We start from the raw sequence: 27,433 nt of genomic DNA, 5'->3' as shown, positions 1-27,433 counted from the left end.
TCTTGAGATCTGGTAGCCTCTTGGACATTATGAGATTGGAGCATATTTACCTTCGACCTTGTTTCACGCAGGATGTCCGAGTTGAATGCCTGCTTTGCACCCCTTGCTGGGCCTCACTGTAGTGGGAGTAGGAGAATGAAGGGGTGGGTCCAGCCTTCCAACTTCTTCAGCCTATGTGAGAGGGACAGAAACAGCCCAACATCTGAGGTGTGCTTATCGGAGGAATGTCTTTGTTTAAGGAGATTGTTGTTTGTTTGGGAGCCCCCAATCAGAAGGTTTCTGGAGCTCTTCATGTGGGGGTAGTTATTCTTTGAGTAAATTCTTATGGATACTATTATATAAGAAGCTCTGTTTTATTGTATTTTTTCAAAAGATTGATTGGTTTATTTTAGAGAGAGAGAAAGAGAGTGCAGGGGAGAGGGGGAGGAGCAGAGGAAAGAGAAAGCGAGAATCTTCAAGCAAACTCCCAATTGCTGACAGAGCCCGGTGACACGGGGCTTGATCTCACAACCCTGAGAACATGACCTGAGCCGAAATCAAGAGTTGGACGCCTAACCAAATGAGCCACCCAGACACCTCAGAGTGGCTCTATTTAGAGATAGTGGGCTGGGTAACAATGAATAGGACATAGTCCATGTCTTCAGTGTTGTCTGACTTTTAGAGGAAATTGGACAGCATTCGGATGAAAGGCAGTTTTTGGAAAAGACATGGACCTTAAGAGAGGAGAGTGAGAAATCTCACCATCTCATTCTGCTCCAGAACTTTTTTGGCTTCTTGCTACTCACAGCAGTGGTTTTCAAACTTGAGGAATGTACAAATTCCTTTTAAGGGAAATAATTTATCTTGGACCTATGATTCTGACTTGAATTGTTTTTATTATAATAATTATTTAAATGTGTATAAACATAAAATGAGGTTTAAGTTGCTATATAAAATTTGTATACAAATATAAACAAAAACAGATTTATACATTAAATAAAAGCAAGTTTCAAATCCAATAAAATGGTATCTTTTTGCTGACACTCCATTGTTCCCGGGCTTTTTAAGTTCAGCATGCTGGTATGAGTGGGTGTCATCTAATACACATATCCTGAATGTCACTCATCCATCCATCCATCTATCAATCAAATAGAGAAAGAGAGAGAGAGAGAGAGAGAGAGAGAGTTCACAAGAGTATATAACGGTTTATAGCAAGGGTATGGAGCCACACTGCTTGGGTCCAGACATTTGCTTTACCAATTCCTAGCTGGGCGGCTTCGGAGAAGTTATATAATATTTTTGTGCCTCAGTTTCTTCATCTGTAAAATAGGGATGAAATGGGGCCTATCTTTCACATGGTAGTTAGGAAGATTAGTGAGTTAATATATATGAGGTGCCTAGAACAGTACCTGTTATATAGTAAGTGCCATGTAAAGGATGGTGTTTATTATTATCGCTATTAATCATTTCTTTTTTTTTTTTTAAAGATATTATTTATTCATGAGAGACACACAGAGAGAGGCAGAGACATAGGCAGAGGGAGAATCCGGCTTCATGCAGAGAGCCCGATATGGGACTCGATCCCAGGACTCCAGGATCATGCTCTGAGTTGGAGGCAGATGCTTAACTGCTGAGCCACCCAGGCATCCCTATTATCACTATTATATTATAGCTCAGGATTATTTCATCCCAAATACTGGAATAGTGGAAGAGCAAGTCCATCCCCTATAGGCCAAATAAAAAGTACAATATGTACTCCTTTCATACTTAGGATTTTGTGGAAGAGGGAGATGGTAAACACATAAGCACGTAGGCAATGAGAAGGCCAATGTGACTATGATGGTAAGTTGCAGTAGTGCTTGCATTCTGGAGTCAAGGCTTTGCTTATCTCTTCCCACAGTGTACAATTGGACCGTGGATGAGGTGGTGCAGTGGCTGATCACGTATGTGGAGCTGCCTCAATATGAGGAGACCTTCCGGAAGCTGCAGCTCAGTGGCCATGCCATGCCAAGGTCAGGAGGAGACTGGATTCTCTCACTTGGGGAGGGGGCTAGGGAATAGGCTGGGGTTAGCCTACTTTCAGGTTCCTCTGGTCAGTTAAGTGAGGTTCTACTTTCAGGACAATCTGTAGACTTCTACTCTTGTCACATCTGTTGTGCACTTGCTATAAAGCATGACTGTCACTTGACATCCATTCTCTTATTTAGTATTTCTGTTGAGCCTGGGAATAGTACTAATAGCTGTCATTTATCGAATGCTTAGTACATGGCAGGCACTCATATTCAACATTTTGTATGCAGTATCTCATTTAATTCTTACATCAATCCTGTAAGGTAGGTATTATTGAATATAGATGGCAGAAACAGCTAAGTAACTTTTCCAAGTTGGCTGGTTAGAAGCAAAACTGATTTGAACCTCGATCTGGGTAGACTTCAGAGCCTTTCTTCTTTGCTGTCTCCCCAGCAGCTGCCTCTTCTATTGTCCAGGAGCCTCAGGGCTCTGTTAGCCTCCCCTGAATTATCCACATACAGTATATCTGCTCTAAAGAAGTGGTATTAGGTGGGTCTGACTCCCTCGGCCCCAGCCTCCTCTCTGGAGTGACTCTTTCAAGGGCTGTGGTGCCCTGACTCTGCTTCCTTCACAGGCACAGTATGCCAGGGCCTGCGGTGGGAGAGGGGAAGGGATGGAGGACTGCGTGGGCTTCTTGTTATGTCAGACTAGTGCCATGTGTCATTCAGTCATTAATCCATTTACTTATTCATTTGACAAATATTTACTGGGTACCTGCTCTGTGCCAAGCACTTGTGCTGGGTGCTGGGGATAAAGATGACAACAGCCTGCCCTTGCCCTCAAAGGGCTCACTGTCTGGTAAGTGCTGATTATGTATAATCTGTCATCTTACTGCGTAGGTGCATCTGGTTATGAGCTTCAGCAAAGGGGAAAGGGGAAAGGTGGAGCTGTTGGAATGCCCACACATTGCAGCCTCCAGCCCCTGAGTTACCGGACACTGCTGTCCAGGCCTAGTTGCTGGCTCTTCCCTCCTCTGCTGCTTGCAGCCTTCTCTTCACAGCTTCTCCCTATTCTGGAGAGAGTAATAATCTTGATGTTGGTACATCTTCTTATAGAATCCTTTCTCACAATTCTGGGAGGAAGGAATTAACTACCCCACCTTTTGGGTGAGCAAACTGAACTTCAGATATTTTGATTTATGCAAATGGTAAGTGGCAGAGCTGGGATTTGAACCCAGATCTACCTCGTACTAAGTGCCCTGATTTTTCCACTGTATCTTCCTCATGCCCCATGTAGTTGAAGATAAGCTTCCTGGAAGTATTCAGGGTAGTTCTCTTTAACAAAACTTTGCCAGTCACCTATTCCAGGGCAGGGTTCTATCCTGCGCCTTGAGGACAAAGAAATGCATTAGACTCCTGCTACCTTGAGGAATTCCATGTTTAATGAAAGAGACAGGTAATTAAAGAGATGACTGACCATGAAGCTCCAGGATTTAGGTTTCTTTCTCATTACCCATGGAAATAGCAGTATTGCCTTGTGGATTCCTGGCCACTTCCATCTTAAAGGATAGCTCTGGCTTAGATTAAAACTAAAACATAGGATAAGAAGTCAGTTATCAGGTCATGGGCTCACTTAGCCTTCTTGTAGCTAGGATTAGATCCCAGGCCAGACCCAGCCAGGCCAGGCAGAAGGGTAGAGGAAGCCATGCTGTGGCACCTTAGTGGCAGCAGGAGCCTTCAGTGCATGGAGTGTGAGATGAAGTGGCAGTGGTTCTCAGCCCACCACTAGGCAGCATGGCATAATGGGAAGAATCTGGAAGATCTGAATTCATTTCCTGCCTTTGCCGCTTACTTGCTGTGTGACTTTGGGCAAATTACTCAACTCTAAGTCTCAGTTTTCTTTCTTTAAAAAGAATTTACTTATTTTATTCATGAGAGATGCACAGAGAAAGGCAGAGATACAGGCAAAGAGAGAGGCAGGCTCCCTGCAGGGAGCCTGATATGGGACTCGATCCCAGGACCCTGGGATCACAACCTGAGCCAAAGGCAGACAGACGGTCAACCACTGAGCCACCCAGTGCCCCTAAGTCTCAGTTTTTTTTTTTTTTTTTAATCTCTGAAGAAGCTAATGAGAGAACTGTGTTCTTAAAGTCAGAGGACTAAATGAGGTTTTGTATGTGAAGTGTCAGAATAGTGCAAGATACACAGGTGTTGCTTAGTAAATGTTAGCTCCTTTCTCATTTCTCTCATTGCTCAGAAATAGATAATATTCCAGTTCATAGTTTTCTTTGATGAATGGACTGTGGAAAAGATGACACTTATTTTGATCAGTTAGATGAAGGCCAGTACACCTGGTAGAAATGTTCTCTCTAAAGAGGAACCCCAAGGACTCTCAGGCTTGTAGGAAGTGTCTGATTTTACATAAATTTACACAGAAGGAAAATGTGGCCCTAGAGGAGAGATCAGACAAGTGAGTTGCTGACTCATTTGGGACCAGAAGTTAGCTCTCCTGCCCCTTATCCCCCATCACAGTGTCTCACTGCCTCTCTTAAATTAGGTAGGCTTCGTTGCTTCCCAGGGCTAGAGAAGGAAGTAGCTGTTCCTGCATGCCCAGGCAGGAGTATAAATCGCACACCACTATGTCAGAAGCCTCTTTTCTACCCAAGGAGACAAAGCTATGCATCAGCAAAGAGCACTAACTTTATGGAGTAGGATAATGGTAAATGCTCATGTATGGGACCCAGACCAGTGGATTGATAACCTTTCATATCTTATACCCATCTCCTCCTATACCCACCGTGTTCTAGTGGAAAAAATAACAAAGTCCAGTTTTTCCTGGGTTATTTTCTTGTTTACAAGTCCTCTCTTATTAGAGTTATCATGAATAGTATGTTGAAGGTCATAAAAAATTACAATAATCTGGGAGTAAATTGCACTCAAATACAAGGTAACAAGACTAATGCAGTGTTTGTCATCAGTAGGTTTATACTTAATGGCAGTGGTTTAGGATTAGAGGCCCTCAAAATCACTGGGTCATGTGGCATGATGTTTTGACCTGGGTTGGGCAGGGGAACGCATTTACAAATGGTGAGAGTGTGGGACAGGTATATGGTGGATAATCCCTTGCAGGAGAAACACAACAGAAAATTTACAGTTGGGTGTGGGAATGGTCACAGAGGGATAATCCTCAGAGAGTAGGGTTCTGAGGAGATGATGTATGATGATGATAAGGGTGAACATATTGTCGGTAAGTGTGATGTGTCCCTCCTTACTCTGTGTGAAAACCGCTGGTATAGACTCTGTGTTGTAGAGCACAGAGGGGAGCTATCACCAAGAGTAGAAGTCATTGAAGTGTTCGGGGGGAGGTGGGTAATCCTACCAGTATCTCCTACCTGGTTTCACTGGTGGGAAACTTGAGTCCCTACTCTTTGCTTCAACAGGCTTGCTGTGACCAACACCACCATGACAGGGACTGTGCTGAAGATGACAGACCGGAGCCATCGGCAGAAGCTGCAGCTGAAGGCCCTGGACACAGTGCTCTTCGGGCCTCCTCTCTGTGAGTCCTGTGGAGAGAAGTGCTGCTGATGTGCCATGGAACCCAAGGCTGTTGGGGTGGCTAGGTTCCTCAACCTAGGGCCTGGGTCACCTAGGCATACCTGCAAGGCAACATCTCCACTCTTTCCACTGAGAAATGAAAATCCGAGATTTCAAATAGTTTTATATTTTAATCCAGCCAGATATCACGGTCCATTCATTAGATACATTAAGAAAATACCTGCTTTGTGCCAGTGCTGTGCTGGACCCTATAGGAAGATCTGGATGAATCATATTCTGCCCTAAAGGGATACAGTGAATGTTCCAGAGGGGTACATACTGCTTCTGAGGTCCAGAGGGAGGATTAGGGAAGGTATCCTATGGAAGAGGTGGCATGTGACCTCTGCCTATAAGGATAGGTAGGGCTTTATTCCATGCAGAAGGCAGGCGAGAACATTTTAAGTGGAAGAAAGAATGGGAGCAAGAATACAAAGGCTAAAATATGAATGGTATGCTCAGGGATAACAGGTAACCCATAGGGTCTGAATGCCATTTAGCTGTTCTTTGCTTTTACTGTGGACATGCAGAGCGTATAAACTGATGCTGAATATCTTGTGTTCTTGGATAGTCAAGAGAGAGGACTGAGTGGGCTTCCATGGAATCATAGAGACACACTCAGGCCTAAGGAAGGAGTAATTTCTTCCACCAGGGGTTACTTGAGAGTAGTTTAATTCCTGGAGATCTCCAAGGTGGGAATGGCCAACTCTGCCATCCTTTCTCTTATTCTAAGTGAACTCAGGGGGAACAAAAGTGGTAAGATTTCTTAGAAAATTAGCCTTCACCAAGCAGGCTCTTTGGGCCCACTCCCTGCCCGTTGGGAGCCACTGGCATTGGTTGAGGATGCCAGCAGCAGAATGTTATAGAACCAAGAACTAGTCTAGAGAAGCAGCTGGCAGCAAGATCAGAGGGTGTAGAACATTTTCCCATCCATGCATTTGACTTGGCACATGCCCAAGCTGATGTCTCAATAGAAGTAGATGGATCTGTACTTTTTTTTTCTAATTTTAATAAACTTTAAGAATATTTCTAGGTTTGCATAAAATTGAGTGAAGATACACAATTTTTTTTTATATGCCCTTGCCCCCATACATGCATAGCCTCCCCCATGGTTAGCATCCCCCACCAGAGTGGTACATTTGCAATAATTAATGAACTAACACTGACACATCATCATCACTCAGAGTCCACAGTTTACATTGGAGTTGACTGTTGGTGTTGCACAGTCTGTGGGTTTGGACAAATGTATAATGACATGTATCCACCATCAATACAGTATCATATAGGACTGTTTCCCTGCCCTCTAGATCCTCTGTGTCCTACGTGTGTATCCCTCCCTACTCCTCAACTCCTGACATCCACTGGTCTTTTTTTCCTTTCCCATAGTTTTGCCTTTTCTGGAAGGTCTGTATCTTTTGAAAATGTGAAACAAAGCAGCATGGGAGAAGACTCTTTTTCTTTTTCTTTTCTCCTCTTCTCTTGCTTGCTTGTTTTTATTTCTTTCTTTTTGGTCTTAGGACACATTTTTGCTTACCATTCATTTACAAATTTTGAATAAAGGACACAATGAATGCCTCTAGCCTTTATATGAGGCTCACTGTACTGAGCAAAGGCCTTTCATTCACTAACATTTATTGAGCTACTACTGTATACCCATATGCATGACAGGGTCCTTGCTCTCATGAAGTTCCATTTAAATGGAGATAGGCCTGTCAACAATAGAGTAAATGACCAACAAATACAGTGTCCTAGCTATCATGGAAGTCTTAACAGAGTTCATCTGGGAGCACCCAAGTAGGGATGAATTTTCAGAGTCCAGCAAGCTTTATGGAGAAGATCATTCTTGAGCTGAGTCTTAAAAGAGGGAAAGGAGCTTTATCAGACTGTTCCTATGAACAGCTTACGCCCCTCTCTTTGTATACACCAGCAAGAACACGTGCATCAGAAGAATCAAACCTAGCAGTCAAAGCTCGTCTACTTCTGCAGAGGCTCTATTCTTTTGCCTGCCAGGAAGAGGAGGCCTTTAGCAGCCTGAAAGTCTTCTTTAGTCTTCTGAGACATACTATCAGACTGTTATCTGTATTAAAATAGGATTTATCATATCTGAAAGGGTACATTAGAAACTGTAGGTTAAAATAGGCAATGATTCTACCGGAAAGATCAGCCAGGGTTGGAAAACATGGGAGACAGAATCCTAGGTGCAGAGCGATGGGCCCAGGGCGTCAGAGTCAGCAAGAGGGGCCCTAGTGTAGCAGGTTAGACTCATACCAGGATGGGGAGGGGTATTTTCTCCTAGGCTCCTTTCAGATAGCCTGCAGATTATATGTGACCTTACCTATGGGAAGTCAGAGGTCAGCTGAGAACAATGTTTCTGAGATAGGCAGAATAGAGGTACTAGAGCTAAGAAGACACTTCACACCCACTAGGTTAGGTACCTTAAAAACAAAGCAACAAAAAATGGAAAATAACCAGTATTGACAAGGGTGTGGACAGATTAGAATCCTCATATGTTTCTAATGATAATGTAAGATGATTCAGCTACTGTGGAAAACAGTGTGATTGTTCCTCAAAAAGTTACCATATAGAGTTACCATATAACCCAGGAATTCCAGGCCTAGGAGTATACCCAAGGAATTGAAAACAAGCATTCAAACAAGTACATGTACACATATTCATAGCAGCACCGTTCACTGTAGTCAAAAGGTGGAGATAACCAAAATGTCCATAGGTGGACAAATGACTAAATAAATGTGAATATATAAATATAGTGGACCATTATCCAGCCACAGAAAGGAATGAAGTTCTAATACATGCTACAGAACCTGGAGTGTGTGCTGAGTGACATAAAAGGTTACCTATTGTGTGATTCCATTTATATTAAGTATCCAGAATAGATACATCCATAAAGATAGAATACAGATTGGTGGCTGGCAGAGCCTGGAGAAAGTGAGAAATGGGAAGTGACTGCTAGGGGGTATAGGATTTTGTTTTGGGGTAATGATAATGTTTTAAAATTGTGCTGCTGGTTGCACAACCTTGTAAATATAAAACCACTAAATTGTACATTTTATTTTTAATTAGATTTATTTATTAGAGAGTGCAATCACAAGTGGGGGTGGGGTGGGGGTGGAGGGTGGGCAGTAGGCAAAGGGAGAGGGAAAAGCAGACTCCCCGCTGAGCAGGGAGCCCAAAGCAGGGCTCAGTCCTAGTACCCCAGGATCATGGCTGGAGCTGAAGGCAGACGCTTAACCAGCTGAGCCACCTGGATGCACCAATTTTTATTTTCTTTAAAGATTTATTTATTTTTAGAGAGAATGCATGAGTTGGGGGAGGGGCAGAGGGAAATACTGAATCTCAAGCAGACTCCATGCTCAGTGGGGAGCTCAAACCTGGGCTTGATCCCAGGACCTTGAGATCATGACCTGAGCGAAACCAGGAGTCGGGTGCTTAATCATCTGAGCCACTCAGCTACCCCTAAATTGTATATTTTAAAGAGAGTGAATTTTAGGGTAGATGAATTATATCTTAATAATAATAAAACATGCGGAGCTTGATTTTTTGTAACTCTTAGACTTCCATTTAGAGAACTTCTAAAATTTAGGAAAGTAAAGTACCTGGGTCTCTTCCAAATTTCCACTCACTGTGTGACCTTGGATAGGTCACTTTTCTCAGGATGTGTTTTCTGATCTGTATAATGAAACAATTGAGCTAAGGATCTTTGATTCCTTTCAGGTGAACATTCCCTAGGTTTTGAAAGGAAACCCTTTGATTGATAAGTGTCCTGGTAAAAGGATAAAAAACAAGAAGACTGTTCCTTCTGCTGTCTGTAATCTGTACTTTTAGGAATCGGTGCTTGGCCCTTGCCTTATCGAGTAACCTTTGGCAATTCAGTTCTACCTAGCTTTAGGTTTCCTTATTTGTAAGATGGGCTTGGTCATTAAGGCTCTTACTGGCTCCCTCCTTCACTGATAGAGCTCAGTGTACTCCTGGGGGTGAAGGTTTTGGAATCCCACACCTGTTCTGATGGCAAATGCTATTTTTCTATTTTCCTGATGGCTTGTTAAAGAAAATTTTTGAAAATTGCCAGATGGAATCTGAGGAAAATACTAGGAAGCTCTTTGCCAGGAGACTTCTACAAGGATGGAGCCCAGTGTGGTGGGTAACTGCAAAGAATCCCTTGATCTATGTCCCTCCAGCTCTGTTTTCCCAGCTGAGCATGGGCTAAAATCCCTACTTCACTGCTGTTCCCTGCCCAACACGCATGCAGGACTTCAGAGTGATGGCCGGTGCTACAGACCTGATTCCACACCTAGGATGAGTTTTTGAGCCTGTGGTTCTTTGGGCTCACCAGATGGCAGGTAGTAGATAAACACCCCAGAGAACCTGGACCAGGTTCAGCTAGCTGCCAGCCATGACTACCTTGCCCAGCCTTAGTGAAAATCTGCCATCAGTCAAAGCTTGAGAAATCTCAGATCAAAAGTTTGTTGTGCTGTAGCCAGGAAGGCTACAGATCACTGCTGAGTGATCAGGGTCCATCTGTCCACAGCGGCCTCAGAACTTGGGGATGGGGAAGAAGGATCAGACTGGCTAGGCAATGGAGTGCCTCAGGGGGCATTTTCTGACAATCAAAGGCATCTCAGCTCTCCCACCAGGACTGCAGAGCAGCACCTGGCCTTTTACGGTCTTCTCCACCGGCAGAGTTGGCTCTAGGCTTGCGTGTCTATCTGGGCCTCTCTTAACAGTGCCAGGGGCAGGTGTTAGGTGTGCTCTGACACGCTAAGTCCCAAGGCAGCTTGCAGTGGAGGCATCCGCTCATTCATTGAGGGGGCTTTTCCTCCTCTGCAGGTAATTTCTCAGAGAAATGGAGGCCCAGGAGATGAAGTGAGTTCTTTCTTTTTTTTTTTTTAATAATTTTTTTATTTTTATTTTTTTAAAGATTATTTATTTATTCATAGAGACATAGAGAGAGAGAGAGAGAGACAGAGACAGACACAGACACAGACACAGGCAGAGGGAGAAGCAGGCTCTCTGCAGCGAGCCTGACCTGGGACTCAATCCAGGGTCTCCAGGATCACACCCTAGGCTGCAGGCGGTGCTAAACAGCTGCGCCACCGGGACTGCCCGATGAAGTGAGTTCTTAGAGGTCATTCAGACCCAGTCTGTGACTTCTGTTTCGTTGCTCTGTGTATTACATTGTCCTGTCCTCCACTTCTGGTACAGCTAGCAAGATAGAAAGAATTTCAATTTGAAATCAAAACTCGCTCTATCGTTCAATGGTTTTGTGACGTTGGGTACATTCCTCAGGTTCCCTATGTCCTAATTTCCCCTAAATAAATGGTCACTACGGTTTTTAGCTTGTGCCTACTGTGGTTAATCCTGGGTTGGGGGCTAAAGCTGCCTTTGAGCTTTCAGCAGGGATATTGAGGAGACTGTAGAGAGAGGCCTGCAGAGCAGTTGTTGGGGTGGGAGGGGGGTGGGTTGTGGAGAAGACAGCAAGCCTACACCTTGTCTTCCTTCTTCAGCAGCTCAGATAATGGGGAGAAGTCTCCTGGAAGCAGGAGTGGCTCCTCTCCTGCAAAGCTTGTTTTCTTCTCTGTCAGCCCTATCCTTACCCTTTTTTTCTTTTTTTCATTGCATGTTTCAAGCCTTCTCCAGAATGCCCTTCTAGACTCTTCCAGGCATGTTCAACCCTCCCTCTTACTTTCTTCTGGGATCCTATAGCCCCTTGTACTCCCCCTTTGTTCTCCCCACTCCCCCTTTTTAGAAATAATCTGTTTTCCTGTTACCCTTTAAACTGGGAAGTCCTTGAGGGTAGAGACAGCTTTGTTCATCTGTTGTCATAACTCAGCATATGGCCCAGCAATGAGTAGGTGTCAGGAAATGTATGCTAGAAGTTTTACAGAAGGAGGCTGGGCCTCTTCAGAGCTATAGGACAGGGGAGATGGGAGAAGAGTCTGGCCCAGCTTGGTTGTGGGAAGAACACTATGGAGTGTCTTCTGTGAACTGGTGAGTCAGCCAAAGCACTTTTTGGACTATAACCAGAAAACAAGAGGGTCTAAGAATGTTCTCATAGGTTCATCACAGACCTTAGCACAGTAGGCTATGTAAATGACAAAAGAAATTCCTAGCACATAGTTTGGCAGTAAGGGATGGATAGGTTTATCTGCCAGGGGCAGGGTATTGTGGGCAGTGGAGAAGGTGTAGGGAATAGATGAGGAGAGGGGATTCTAGAAAGCAATAATGATTGGAGGCTCACTTTCTCAACACTAATTGTACCCTAAAAATTCTCACCTGATTACTCTTGAATCTCTTAACATGATAGCATCTCATTTGTTTATATCCTCCTCCCTTGCCTAAGGCCTGATTGTATTAACAATTGACCTCATTTTGCTAAAATCTATTTGTAGCACTCAGGCTGGGAATCTTGCCACCCTCTGGCTCCCCAGGTCCTAGCCAGCTTCCCTGGGTTAGCTCTCTTCACCTAGCCAGCCACACCTGCTCTCATGAAAGCTCCAGGGTCCATCTGCCCTGGCTGTGCTTGCTGGGTAGGGGGTGGGTTCTGAGAGCTGGGCTCTTGTAGAGGCTGTGCAGGACAGCTAGTCATACTCTCCTTGTCCTTTCACATGCACTTTTTATTATACCCCCTTTCCTGCTAAAATCTGCCTTCTTTCTTCCCTTTTTCTTTCCTTTCTACCTTTGCTGAGTATCTGTTCTGGTCAGGCTCTGTGCTAAGTAGGAGTCTTTGGAGAGAAATAAGTCTTGTGCCCTGGCCCCAAGGAACTCACAGACTATCAGAAGGCGATCACCATGAAAGTTGAAAAACACACAAAGGAGTCCTTGAGATAGCAGTAAATATCCCATGTTTACCTGTCCAAAGAGTGGGTTGGTCAGGGAATCCTAGTTAGAAGAGAAGGAATGGAAATATCTCTGTAGCCTGTACGGGACTGGGAAGGTGGTAGGAAGTGAAGAATGGGAATGAAATTATGATGGCGAGAAGTATATCATTAGTAAAGCAGGGACTAGACTCTCCCATTTCCCCTCTTTTTCTGGTATAACAGTTTATAGATTTTATGTTAAGGTTCTCCAGAGAAACCTAACCTGGAAAAGAGAGAGAGAGAGAGAGAGAGAGAGAGAAGAGGAGATTTATTATAGAAATTGGCTCATGTGATTATGGAGGCCAGGAAGTTCCATGATATGCCATCTGTACCCAGAGAACTAGGAAAGCCAGTGGTACTATTCAGTCTGAATATAGAGGCCTGAGAACCAGGAGAGTTGATGATGTAAGTCCAAGCCCAAAGGCCAGAGAATCAGGTGGCTGGTGCTATAAGTCCCAGTCTGAGTCCAAAGACTCAACAACTAGGAGTGCTAATGTAAGAGGGCAGAAGAAGACAGATGTCTCAGCTGAAGCTGAGAGAGCAAATTCATCCTTCCTCCACCTTCTGGTTCAATCCAGGCTCTCAGTGGCCTGAGGATGATTGAATGACACACACATTAGTGAAGACAGTCTCCTTTACTCAGTCAACTGATAGAAATACTAATCTATTATTAAAGAAACCTCACAGACACACCCAGAAAGCTCTCTTGGCATCCCTTAGCCCAGTCAAGTTAACACATAAAATTAACGTCGCAGATTCCCTTGGGACTGTGGGGTTCAATCCAAGGCTCCACTGAGGGGACCTGATATTTCTCACATCTTCTTCCAGAGTTAAACTTCTCCTCTTAATTACCTACTGGAAATGTCCATCTGAAGATTTCCAGAACACCTCAGAGCACTCTCATTCATAACTATGCACTTGATCTCGTTAGTAATTGTGTGACAATGGATTTTAGAGCTGAGGAAGCAGAGATCCGGATGGGGCAGAGACAAGCATAGAACCCGGACTCCCTAAGACTCAGTGCAGGATGCTTCTTTCCATGGCACAACAATATGTCTACATGAGGCCTTCTGTTCAACCATAAAGGCCTGGCATTTGGCCTTCAGGTATTCACTGTCCTGATGGCAATGCCACAGTCAGCTACCAGGATGTTCTTTGGGAGAAAAACTCAGGTTTTGGAACTCTTACAGCCACACTTAGGCTACAGGGATCATCTCTGTGGTGAGTGATGTTTGCATGTAATAAAGCAGAAGTCCCTCTATACAAGTAGGAAAGTTGTAATGAGAGTGTGGGGTGTAGCAGAAAGGCCATGTGGTCAGGCAAGTCTGGATCTGAATCTCAGCTCTGTCACTTTTCATGAACTCCAGCAAGGCAGTGCTCCTATGGAGTCTTGGTGTTCTGGTCTCTAGAGTGGGAATACAAATACCCTGCCTTCTAGAGTTGGTGTGAGAATCCAAACTGGTGGATATAAGCACCTTGCCTGATACATTATATATCTTCTGTATTTCCTTTCCTTTCCTGTGTGGGTTAAGGAGACGGAGACAATCATACTTATCAGTAAAGATTGAATTCCACAAATATTTACTGAATCTGTCCATGAGCTGGCCAGCGCTGTGCTGGGCACTGGTACACAGACATGTGATGATCACTAGGGGCCACAGAATCAATTAGCCAGATTAGGCTCATTTTCTTCCTGCCAAGCTTGGAAGCTCATGAGATGGCACAGGCAGTATCTTAGAGCTCTAGCCACGCATTTGACAAGGGTGTGTGGAGTAGATGCTTGTATATTTAAGTGGAGTTAAAACTGGTTGAAGAGATCCACAGGGTACTGATAGGTGCAAGAGTATTGCCTTAGAGGAGGGGGATGACTATCAAATCCTATCCGTGGCCCTGGTCATTCAGGATTTGTATTTCTGACTTGGATGAGAATATGAAGTTGGAGAAGATAATAGACTCTTGTCCCACATTGATCTGGACAACGTAGGATAGAGAGCGAATAGAACAGATAGACGCCCACTCCACATGCCCACCTTCAGCACTTTGGAGTGTTGGGGATAATAGGGGGCAGGTGCTGTTTGAACAGGAAGACCTCTGACTTTGGTAGGAATGTCAAGGGGGTGTTGGAGTTGCGAAACCTTGGGAAGCTTAGATTAAAAGACCACAACAAACAGGGGAGATGAAGAACACCCCAACCTCTGGTAGAAGCTGTGTAGGAGGCCGGTGTATTCCAGAAAGAAAGGTAGCCAGCCTCTTCAACTAGCCAGCCACACCTGCTCTCATGAAAGCTCCAGGGTCCATCTGCCCTGGCTGTGCTTGCTGGGTAGGGGGTGGGTTCTGAGAGCTGAGCTCTTGCAGCACTGTGCTGCAGACACATCTCTTCTTGGGACCTGAAGGACAGGAGAGTAAAGACATGCCTCTGGTTGGAAGGGTTGGCCTACCCGGATGCTAGAGGACAGCCACCAAGGGACCCTCAGTTTTCTCTGTGAGAGTTTGGCATGAACATAGAGAAGTCAGGGCTGCCATGGAGCTCGTAACTCCCCTCCCTTGGATGGAAATAGGATGTGCTAATCTGTCGTTGATCCCACACCCGTCCCTATGTCCTGCTGCTCGGCTTTCAATCAGGAACTATGAATATGACCCTTTTGTCCAACTGGGCCTCAGCTTCATGCAGTTTCCAGCCACATGTGTCTCTTCCTGCCATCTAGGCCCTGCCTTGACTTGGTGGCTCCCCCTGGATCCTTTTGGATTCACCTCAGCCCCTGGTCCTTATCAGGCCCTGGGATTCTCCATCTGTCCCCTTCCCCCTTCTTCAACCTGAGGGTAACCTGCTGTGCGCAGGAGGTCTTTCCTTGTTTCTCCCCTCCTTGACTCCCACATCCGGGGCTCCTTTGAGCCAACGGCTTCTCTATCCCAAGTTGAATACAACCCAGGTAGGGGTCCCAGTGGTGGCCCTACTATCCTTATTGTGTCTCTTCTGGTCTCCTGTGCTGTGGCTCAGAGCCCAGATCTGGTAGGTGAGGAACAATGGCAGGCTCTGGGAGTGGCCCTCTGCTGGTTGGCTCAGTTCTCAGGACATGGCTTTTGTACTTAGCTTCTGGTGTTGTTCCTTGTTCAGCTTTTCAGTTTTGCTCTGAACCCCAGCCACCAACACTTTGTCAGATTGCCTCCAGGCATTCTCTGGAGGTAGATCTGCGCCTCTATTCCTGGCATGTACAGTATCTTATATATTCCAACCTCTTGATGTTACTCTTGTTGTACTTGGTCTCTGATTTGAGCCACAGCCTAGAGATGCTTTTCCATGGATATGACTTGCAGACCTTTACCTGATCTGGGCTCTGCATCTCATACCTAGAATAGCCAGGTTGTCCAGGAGACCCAGCTCTTACAGAAACTTCAGTCCCACAACCAGGCCTCAAGCTCTAGCGATATTGCTTTATACTCTTACCAATTGTCCCCTTCTCTGTACTCTAGCACTCCAGCATTGCTTAGCCCATAAGACAGAAGCCATTGCATGTGGGTGCGTGGGCTCATTGTAGGCTAGGGTAGCTAGGATGTCCCAACTAGGCACAAGTTACTGGGGTCATATGATTTAATAAGCTTCCTGTACCACTCTTAGGCTTCTCATGTTTTCCAAAGTAGGCAGAGAGCTTACTATACTAGTATGTAGCAAGTGTGTGTCTAAGAAGAGAATAATTCCTCTGGAGTGGGAAGGCTACATGCAGGAGGGGATGCAGTGGAGTCTGAAAGCTAAGTGTGCAGCAGACAACCTGACTTACCATGGCTTCCTCTTTGGCAGTGACCCGCCATAATCACCTCAAGGACTTCATGCTGGTGGTGTCTATTGTTATTGGTGTGGGTGGCTGCTGGTTTGCCTATATCCAGAACCGTTACTCAAAGGAGCACATGAAGAAGATGATGAAGGATCTGGAGGGGTTACACCGAGCTGAGCAGAGTCTACATGACCTCCAGGAAAGGTAAGGTCCTTCCCTTCCCCCACAGCCATGGTGCTGCCAAGTCTCAGGAGCCTCCTGTTTCCACCCAGGTTGTGGGGCATCTTGCCCCCAAGACCAGGCCTAAGTGGCTGCCTGGGCTATGCCATACTTCCATAATGGCTTTGCAGGCGTAGGTTCCTGCCATTGCTGTTGTGCAGTCAAATATTTCTCCCCAGGGTAAAAATTTTTTTCTGTCAGAGATCTTGAGCTTCCCTGATTGGATGTCTTGCCCATTCTGTCCTTCTTCCTGCATCCAAAGGGTTATCCTTCCCCCTGCATCCAAAGTGTCATCCTTCCCATAGAAATAGACAAATTAACTATTTTTCACTGTTCCCCAAGGAAACCTCACAAGTCTGTCTTCCTGATACTTTTAATTTTTTCTTTTTTTCTAAAGATATTATTTATGCATGAGAGAGACAGAGACAGAGACACAGGCAGAGGGAGAAGCAGGCTTCCTGCAAGGAGCCTGATATGGGACTCAATCCCGGATCCTGGGATCATGCCCTGAGCCAAAGGCAGACGCTCAACCGCTGAGCCACCCAGGCATCCTTAATTTTTTATGTATGGAATCTAAATCTTAGAAGTACTCACTTGTTATGTGACTTTGGGTAAATCCCCTTCCCCTTCTGATACTTATTTCCTCATCAGTAACAGGAAGGGGTTGAATTAGGAGAATGCTAATGGCCTTCTGGCTCTGATAGTTGGATTCTGTTTAAATACTGGCTTAAATACTACCGTAGATCTAGCCATGAAAAGAAGATGTCAGCCAGTAAGTTAACCTAAGTACTTCCTGAGGTCTACAAACCAGGGGTGTGCTGGGGATTATAAGGAATTGACTGCTCCTGGGGCAACGGAGCTCACACATAGGAAGGAGCAGTGAATGCAAACAGTGCAGTGACTGGGTGCCTGCTGATGGGATGAGGAATCTAAGAACAGGAAAGGCACAGAGGCAGGAGATAGTGGATGTAGACTCCAGAGGGCGGCCTTGAAAGATGGGGAAGAGGTTCTTGGTAGTTAAGGTTGCATATATAGAGAATGAGGCCAGATCCCTGGCTCCTTAAGATTCAAAAGATGCAAAAGGCAGTATAGAGTTAATGCAGGTCATCAGTTTGTTGCTTTGTTTTGTTTTTGAGAAGAGGAGGGATCTGCTTCAGGACTGTCTTTTAGAAAGTTATTCTAGCAGCTTAGGGATTCCAGTTGGGAAGTCTTTGCAGGAATCTGTGTAAAAAGGAAATGACATCTGGCCCTGTTCTGTGACTTTTAAATGATACTCTTTCTTTGGAGGGCGGGGAAAAGATTTCTTCTGAGCTAGGTATTGTTAACTACTTAAATGCATTATTTTTTTAATCATACAACTGTGTTAGGTAGGTGGGTAGAGTTGAGGAGATGAGGGCTCAGAAAGGGTGAGTGCTTTGCTTAGAGTCACATAGCAGTAAGTAGTGAGCCAGGAATTTTGATACCTACAGGGAGCTGTCTCAATAAAGGCAGCCCTATGAGATTCATTTCCATTGGTTGAGTTTCTAGAAGGCAAGCAGAGTTTTATCTCTGAACTGATTCGTAGCTAATTTTCTGGGCCCCTTATTCCTCGGCCCCTTGCCAAATGGGGCTAAATGTTGCTGTCAGGGCAGTCCCCATTCTTCATTTGTCTGAAAAGCATGTACTGTTTTCATTCCAAAGGCAAAGAATCTAGGCAGGAGACATTCCAAGTTTGGGGATAAAACTAAGCTCCCGGCCCTCCCTGCTCCCCAAGGGCCTCCAGAGCTTCGTGACCACTGTGGCACTTAGAGAAACAAATGTGTGCGCACACTCAGAGACAGGCTCACACACATGCATACACAAATCTTCCTCTGACCATGTCCAGAGTCCACATGCATTCCTCCTCGGCCTTCTTACCCTAATGGGTCTGTGCTGCCAGCCACTGCACAGCTTTTTTTTTTTTTTTAAAACAGAGTTCCTGATACTTTGGGTGAATAAATGTAATGCTACATATGCATTCCAGTTAGGATTTCATTGGATTTCAAGATAATTCTTTGAGGCAAGGACTTTGATTCCCATTTAGAAATGAAGAAACAGGCCTGGTATAAGGAACAGACTTGTCCATAGTCACACAGCTATTTGGAGCCAGGGCTGGCAGCCAGGCTGCCTCATTTATTTACTTGTCTTGCTGACTGCTGCCTTCACGATTCTCAGTCTTCTGTGGAGGAGATGGAGTGGGGCAAGGCTTGACTGTGCATGTGTTTGCTCATTTCTGCTCCCGGTAGTACTTATTGATTTTCATCACTACCAAATCTTGTTAGGACTATAAGCATTGGTCAGGTTTCTTGATTGTACTTTAAAGGAGTTCCTTATTATCTGGACAAGGCTGACAGATCAGAGGCTTTCCTGAAGAGGCTGCTGTTTAGTGAAGAACTGCATGCCTAATGGTGTAATTTCAGGCAGTTGGGTCTCAGAAGAACACTATTCCACCAAGGAGAGGGGGCGGGAAATGGCGCCTCTGATTCGGTTTTAGCCATGCCTGTAGCGCCACCTGGTGTGTACCTCGAGGATGCTAGACTCGCTTTCTCTCCCGGGACAAAGTGGGCGGAAGACTGCAGATTGTCAGCAGGAAACTTACAGCCCAGAGCTTTTCCCCTCATCTCTCCCTGTCCCACCACCTCGTCTGAGGCCTCAGCCACTGACAGATCTGGACTTGGCAGGGTTTAGAGGTTGAGTTCTGGTTCGGCCTCTTCTATTTTAGCTCAATGGTCAGTGTTCTTTTCTGGGAGTCCCTTGTGTTCTGCAGCGTATCCTTCTGCATCTTGTGTCTAAGGCATAGATCACTGCTTTCTTCATCATCCTTTCACCTCCTACCCTGGTCCCTATTTGAGTGGTGTTTCTTACTAAGATAGGAAGACCTGTCAGTGGCCAAGTCCTTCCCTTCTTCCAGAGGGATTAGCAAACTCTTACTTTCCCTGACCCCTTTTAGGCAGAGTTGATCACTTCATCCTTTGGGCTCATCCAACATCTTGCATGTCTCTCTGTTCTAGAACTTCTCACACTGTGTAGGGTTATCTGTTTACTTGTCTGTGTTGGACTAGACTGTGAGCTCCTCAGTGGCAGGGACAGTTTTCTCACTCATCTTAGTGAGGGCTTGGCATTCAAAAGAGTACTTGTTGAATGAATGGATGAATCAAAGAGTGGATTAACTAGGTATGTAGAGGAAGGAAGGGAGGAAAGAAGGAGGCTGGGTGGTTTTGTCAGTGAACAGGGAATGTGTGGGTGGGTATAAGGGTATACTTTCATTATAGCTGAGCCCTTGATATCTTACCCACCATGAAAGATACTTAGAATGGAAACTCAGGCCTGGGGGCAGCAGGGGGCTGTCCCAAGCCCTGTCCAGCCCTTTTGGTATGAATTTCATTTTTCTATGCTTCTGGGAACAGGTACTTAGGACTCTCAGAGTTGCTACTCAGTGATTCCTTTTTTGTCTTTTCTAACTATCCCACTGCTACCGCCTCAGTCCTGTCTCAGCCTTTGTGCCTTCTCTGGATCTTTGGGCTAGCTAGCAGGGTGTTCTACATTTACTGAACCTTCCAGATAGCTTGAGATATGAGGAATAACTATGGCTCTGGAGTCCTATAGATTGGAATTCTAGTCTCAGTTCTATTCTTTCTAAGTCTTAAATCCAGACTGGTCCTAGGCTGATAATGATATATTATTATCTGCAAGGGGGACACATGGAAATACCCTGTAAAATAGTAGTTGTTAGGATCTTAGTATATGAGACACCTCAGAGGAAGGATTCAGATACCCAGGAACCCAGCCTGAATACTGGCAGCAAAAATGGTGGCCAACATAAGAAATATGGTAGCCACAGTGGTTTCTTTTGGCCTTGAGCTAACTCAGAGTCAGCCAACAAAACAGGGAGAATATTTCTCAGTGCCAGAGCCCTCATTGACCTCTTTGATGCCACGACTTGTGGTGTATTGGCTGGCACCCCCTGCATGGCCTTCTCCACCTGCCTGCATCGCCCACAGGCTGCACAAGGCCCAAGAGGAGCACCGCACAGTAGAGGTGGAGAAGGTACATCTGGAGAAGAAGCTGCGTGATGAGATCAACCTTGCCAAGCAGGAAGCCCAGCGGCTGAAAGAGCTGCGAGAAGGCACTGAGAATGAGAGGAGCCGCCAAAAATACGCCGAGGAGGAGTTGGAGCAGGTAGGAGAGTATACAAATTCCTGGATGCCCAGGGAGGGGGGCAGGGTTGGGGGGGATAGGATGGGAAAAGTGCCAGGGCCAGAAGACTAGCTGGAAGTTTCATGAGTGAGGACTTTGAAATCTGGCTCAAAGAATATCTTCAAGAGTCAACTGGAGGCTGGGGGGGGCGGGGGGAGAAAAAAAGAGTCACTGGAGTGGTACCTGGGTAGGTTAGTGGTTGAGCATCTGCTTAGGGTGTGATCCCAGTGTCCTGGGATCGAGTCCTGCATCAGGATCCTTGTGGGGAGCCTGCTTTTCCCTCTGCCTATGTCTCTGTCTCTCTCTCTGTGTCTCTCATGAATAAATAAATAAAATCTTAAAAAAAGAAAGAGTCACTGGACTCTTACCAGTAAGAGTAGTGGAAAAGTTGCCCCAAAAATGGTCACTGTGATTTTCAAAGAATAGGGGATAACAGTTATTTTCTTCCTTTTTTATCGAAGTATTTACATAACATGAACAAACCATAAATATACAGCTGGAGAGCTTTCACATAAGCATGTGCCTGTACAACCACCATCCAGATCAAGATACCGAATATCTTTTTTTTAAAGATTTTATTTATTTATTTATTTATTTATTTATTTGAGAGAGAGAGAGAGTCTGAGTGGGGAGATGGGGCAGAGGGAGAGGGAGAAGCAAACTCCCTGCTGAGCAGGGAGCCCCACATGGGGCTCGATCCCAGAACCCTGAGATCATGACCTAAGTTGAAGGCAGATACTTAACTGACTGAGCCACCCAGGCATGCCCAGAATATCTTCTAAGCACCCCAGAAGGCTCACTTTTGCTTCCCTCTGCCCCCTGTCAATATTCCACCCAAAGAGAACTATGGTTATAATCTCTAAACCAGATTCGTTTTACCAGATTTTGAACTTCAAATAAAATGGCATTATACAGTATTTTTCTTTATGCTTGGTTTCTTTCACTTGCATTATGTCTGTGAGAGTCATCCATGTTACTGTGTGTAGTGGTAGTTGGTTTATTTGTATTGCTAAGTAATAATTCATTGTATGGGAATACTCTATTTATTCTCCTTTTGGTAGACATTTGGGTTGTTTGCAGTTCTTTTTTTTTTTTTTTTTCCTTTTATGAATGACACTGCTATGAACCTCCTTGCACATGTTTCTTGGTGAGCATAAGCACTTATTTCTATTGGATGTATAATAGGGAATTTAAATATTTAGCTTTATTAGAAACTGCCAATTTTCCAAAATGGTTGGACCAGTCTATACTAGCACAAGCAATGTGTGAGCATTCTAGTTGAGCTACAACCTTAAAAACTTTGTATTTTTATTTAGGCTTTTTAATTTTACATATTCTGATAGGGATTTAGTGGTATTCATTGTGATTTTAATATTCATTTAAATAACGACTAATGAAAAGAAACACCTTTTCATGAATTTATTGACCATTTTGTTTGGGAATCTCATTTTAAAAATTGTTGTCTGTCTTCATGATTGATTTGTAAGAGTTCTTTATATATTTGTGTTTTTGTGTATGATATAAGGTAGAAGTCAAGGTTCTTTTTTTTCGGGTAGAGACTTTATTATGTCCATTTGTCTATCCATATACCACATTGTCTTCTACTAAGGCTTGATATCGTTAGTAAGTTCTCCAGCTTTATTCTTCAAGATGGCCTTGGCTCTTCTAAGTTCTTTGCATTTTAATTTATTTTTATTTTTAAAGATTTTATTTATTTATTCATGAGAGACAGAGAGAGAGAGAGAGAGAGAGAGACAGGCAGAGGGAGAAGCAGGCTCCATGCAGGGAGCCAGATGTGGGACTCGATTCCCAGACTCCAGGACCAGCCCTGGGCTGAAGGCAGAGCTAAACTGCTGAGCCACCCAGGGATCCCCTGCATTTTTATAATTAGCTTGTCATTTTATTGTTCTTCTCTATTCCCTGCCAAAAAGCCTTGCTGGGATTTTTATTGTTTTTTGCATTGAATCTATAGATTAATGTGGGGGAAAACCGACATTTTAACCAAACAGTTCTTCCAATCCATGAGCATTGTTTATCCTGTCACTTATTTAGGTCTTTTAAAATTTCTCTCAGCTATGTTTTATAGTTTTCAGTGTAGAAATCTTAACCTTGAAAAAAATTTTAAAAAATTATTTATTCATGAAAGAGAGAGAGAGTGAGAGAGAGGCAGAGACACAGAGGGAGAAGTAGGCTCCATGCAGGGAGCCCAACGTGGGACTCCATCCCGGGTCTCCAGGATAGGAAGGAGAGGAGGAGACGCTCCTCCTGGGCGGAAGGAGACGCTAAACCGCTGAGCCATCCGGGATGCCCATTGAAAACAATTTTTAACTTGCTCTTATTTTTCTAGCTTTTTTTTTTTTTTTTAAGATTTTATTTTTAGGCAATCTCTACACCCAACCTGGGACTCAAATTCATGACCCTGAGATCAAGAGTTGCATGCTCCACCAACTGAGCCAGCTTGGTGCCCCTTATTTTTCTAATTTCTTGAGGTAGAAGAAGAGGTTATTGATTTTAAATTTTTAATCTTTTCCAACATTGGGATTTAGAGCTATAAATTTCCAGTTCAGCACTGCGTTAGCTGCTGCATTTACTAAGTTCTGGTATTTCATATTTTCATTATCATTCAGTGTAAAAGATTTTCTAATTTCTATTGCACTTTTTTGAGGGGGGCCCATGGTTATTTTGGGTAAGTGTGTTGCCTAATTTTTAAACACTTGAGGGCTTCTCTGGTTATCTTTCTCATTGATTTCTAATTTAATTTTGCTGTGGTCAGAGAACATATAGTCAATGTTTTTAGTTCTTTCGAATGTGTTGAGACTTGGTTTATGCAAACAGAGCAGACAATACAATTGAAAGGCAAAGAGTGTTGGATTGGATAAAAAATAAAACCCAGATATGTGCTGTTTAAAGAGGCACACTTTAGGGATACAAAAAATGTAAAAGTAAAAGGATGAGAAAAGGTATATGATACAAACACAGAATAAAATAAAGCAAGGGTAGCTATATTAATATCAGACAAAGCAAGCTTTAGAGCAGAAAGTATTATTAGAGACAAGAATGATAAATGTGTGAATCCAACAGTAACGTATAACAAGACTTGATTTGCATACATCTAACAATATAGATTTAAAATATGTAAAGCAAAAATTGTAGAAACTAAAAGGGTTATAGACACATTTATAATAAAAATTAGAGAGTTTTAAACACCTCTGTCAATAATAAGCAGCCAAAAATATTGGTGAGGATGTAAAAAATTTAAACATGATTAGTCAATCTGACCTAATCAACACATACAGAGCATTTTGCCCACTGGCTGCAGAATTCACGTTCTCTTTCATATTAACAAATTGCTTCTGCTCCATTCTCTCCTCTTCTCTGGGAATCCAATATTCATGAGACCTTTTAACTGGAGTCCACCCGTCTCTTATGCTTAGTTATGTCTTTTTTTTTTTCTCTCTGTGCTTTGATTTGGTTATTTTCTATTGATTTATCTTTGATTCTCCAGTCCTGTATTCTTGCTGTGAGCATTGTTCTGTTTAACCCATCCAGTGGGATACTATTCTCAGATACTATATTTTTCAGATCTAGAATGCTCATTTTACTCTCTTGTAGATTGTAGTTTCCTGCCCAGAATTTTCATGTTTCCATCTGTTGTGTCCATCTTCTCTGTATTTTCTTTAAGATTTCAATCACAGTTATTTTAAAGTCCTTTTCTGGTAACTTTAACGTTTGGATCACTTTTTGGAATGCCCATTTTTCCTCTTGATTATTGGTTATATTTTCCTGCCTCTTCTCATGTCTAGTAATTTATTGTATTGTTATTAAATGCTGGAAAGTGTATATAAAATAATAATAGAGGCCCCAGGTGATTTTATCCTTCATCAAAAAGAAGCTCTCCCCTCTTCTTCTATTAGGTATGTAGGGTGAGGACTTAATCATTGCAGGCCAATCAGAAATTGAGCCATGTTGGAACTGGGTTGTAGTTTTAGTAAGACTTGCTCCAGCACTCATTTGTCCCAGTTTCTCAGGCATGTCCCTTCCTTTTTCTTGAGAGCTGGTGAGTTTCTTTCTCCTGAGCCCTGAAAGATTGAGATTCATGTTTGTCACTTGGAGGATTTTAATTTAGCTCTTTGACCCCCTGCTCCTCACAGCTTCAAAATTTTGCAGCTATCTTAAGGGGAGGACCATCAGTGTGTTTGAGGAAGGTCCCTTACTTCATACAGTATTTTGTTTCCTAAGCATTATAAAGTTATTGGAGATTTTATTTCACCCTTTGGCCTAGCAACGTGTTCTCCTGAATAGCCCCAGAACTCAATAAATGCTCAATGAAGAAAACTGGATGTATGTTTGAGACATCTCAATTTCCAATCTGTCATACTAGTACCATAATACCAACAAAAGCTAGGCTGGTTTCTCTGGGCCCCAGTGGAGTCCCACTGCCTGGGCCACACCCAAGCATCAGCTCTCACCCAGAACCATCAAAAGCCTCCATGGAAGAAAATGACTGACAATTGTGAACTCCCCCTAGAAAGACTTTTCCTCCCCTCTCTGGATTTTTAGTTCATCTAGTCCACTGGTTCTCAAACTTTTTGGTCTCGGGACTCTTTCACTCTTAAAAATTATTTAGGACTTCAAGGAACATTTTTAAAGGAGAAATATGTTGCTATTTACCTTGTTAGAAGTTAAAACTGAAAATTTAAAAAATATTTACTAATTCAGGGGCATTTGGCTGGCTCATTCAGAGGAACATTGTGACTCTTGATCTCAAGGTTGTGAATTTGAGCTCCATGTTGGGTGTAGAGATTACTAAAAAAAAAAAAAAAAACCAAAAAACAAATAATCTTTAAAAATTTACTATTTTGGGATGCCTGAGTGGCTCAGTAGTTGAGTGTCTGCTTTCAGCTCAGGGTGTGATCCTCGAGTCCCGGGATCAAGTCCGCATCAGGTTCCCTGCATGAAGCCTGATTGTCCCTCTGCCTATGTCTCTGCCTCTCTCCCTCTCTGTCTCTCATGAATAAATAAATAAAATCTTTAAAAAAAATTTACTAATTCATATTAAACTCCTTATGTATTGACACAAATAATATTTTTTGAAAAATGACTGCATTTTTGAAAATAAAAATAATTTAATGAGAAGTGATTTTTTTTTTTTACAATTTTGCAAATATTTTAACTATTTGGCTTTAGACTGCTGGATTCTTACATTAGTGTCTATATTCAATCTGTTATGATATTACTCATCCTGTAGCCTCTGGAGAAATCTGCAGTTTGGTTGAGAGAGAAAGGGAGTGAAAAAGGTAAATAATGTCTTAGTATTATTATAAAAATAGTTTGATCTCACAGATGCTCTGAAAGGATGCACTCAAGTATCCCTGGATCCTACTTGGAGAACTATAGACCTAGTCCTTATTGCTTCTATAGCCCTCTGATGTCTTTGAAAATTTTTCATAATTACAATAATTTGCTTTCAAGACAAATTCATCATTTTGTCTTTCAAGAACTTCATCATTTTTGTAACTTAGACAGCTTTTCCTAGATGTTGGGTTGGATATGAATTATTCTTCTGCCATGACCCACTGCATCCTATGGGGAAGTGGAAGTCAGGTGTGACACTATAAAGCACATGATCAATGGTAATTCACTTTGCTGCTTATTAGAGTCATTTGGAGAGCATTAGAAATTTTTGATACTCAGGCCAGCATCCTAGATCACTGAAATCAGAATCTGGGTTTGGGTCCAGATAGCAGTATTTGTAAAGTTCCTCAAGTGATTCCAGTGTGTGGCAGGTTGAGAACCATAGCCACAGAATAAAAGAATACTCTGATTTGCCATAGCTCTTACCTCCTTCAGGCATTTATTCCTTATGTGTGGCATGATATATCTGTCCCTGTCTCCTTGCCTCCAATCATCCTCTCCCCCACCTCCCAACGTCTGCCCCTGCCCCTGTTTCCTGTACCCTATTTTGTAAATATTTCTCTCAATAAATAGTTTTGAGTCTATTAGGCCAGCCCTTCCCAATGTCACACTTCTCTCTGCTCTTTTTTCTTTTCTCTTCCCATTTTCCCCTTAGCATTCCTCATTCCTTTCATTCCTTTCAAGGTAGAACTTGATCAGACTTGGTGTTTTAGACTCTAAGGTATCTGTTCTTCATTTTAAATCTACAAAGCCAGGGGTGGGCTATGCGATAGTTTCTTTTTCAAGGAACGAAAACCATGAGGTTGGTCCTCTCAATGGCTCTCTAAGGAATAAAGGTGTTCTGTCCTTAGCTAAGGGCCTCCTCCTGTATGGTAGGCCATGGAGAGAACCTCGGGGCCTGCTCTGGGTTATTTGCCCTGTTGGCTGAAGCTGGCCATAATAAGGGTTCTCAATCTCTTTTCTCTGGGATTCTGACCAGCTAAAGGTCAGTTTCCAGATGGAGAATTTGGGGGTCACCCTTGTCCATGCAATGTAGGTGACCCCTTGGGTGGGGATGAGGGAAAGAGCCTTTGACATACAAGTTGAGAAGTTGTTGGCTTCTGCTGTGCTTAAACAGCATATGGGGTAGATACCAAGGAACATAGTTCCACTCACAGCCTCCTTGGTTCATAAAGCACAGTTCACATCAGGATATTTCTCTGTACTTGTGCTCTGGGTGAGATGGCAAGGTATCCAGTGTATATAGCATCTGTGTGTAATCTCAGACCTTCCATGTTCAGTGCTTTCTGTCAGTCTGCTTCGTTGTATGCTCTTTACGTGAGAAGTCACTGAGGAGATTTCTGCTTACACATTGGTTATT

The 27,433-nt window shown here is 43.5% G+C and overlaps 1 protein-coding gene across 6 annotated transcripts in view; it reads left to right on the top strand.

Annotated features, from left to right (window-relative positions):
• Nucleotides 1-27,433, top strand: part of STIM1 (stromal interaction molecule 1) — a 198,085-nt gene that overhangs the window by 158,446 nt on the left and 12,206 nt on the right. For all 6 annotated transcript variants that reach the window (XM_026010589.2, XM_026010588.2, XM_026010591.2 and 3 more), the window contains exons 4-7: nucleotides 1,880-1,991; nucleotides 5,429-5,544; nucleotides 16,251-16,428; nucleotides 20,463-20,640. In XM_026010589.2, the coding sequence (XP_025866374.1) occupies nucleotides 1,880-1,991; nucleotides 5,429-5,544; nucleotides 16,251-16,428; nucleotides 20,463-20,640 (584 nt within the window). The remainder of the gene's footprint in view (nucleotides 1-1,879; nucleotides 1,992-5,428; nucleotides 5,545-16,250; nucleotides 16,429-20,462; nucleotides 20,641-27,433) is intronic.

This window comes from Vulpes vulpes, chromosome 11 (assembly GCF_048418805.1).
Source record: "Vulpes vulpes isolate BD-2025 chromosome 11, VulVul3, whole genome shotgun sequence".
Taxonomy (NCBI): domain Eukaryota; kingdom Metazoa; phylum Chordata; class Mammalia; order Carnivora; family Canidae; genus Vulpes; species Vulpes vulpes.
Note: the sequence above shows the minus strand (reverse complement) of the source record. Positions and strands in the feature narration are given on the sequence as shown.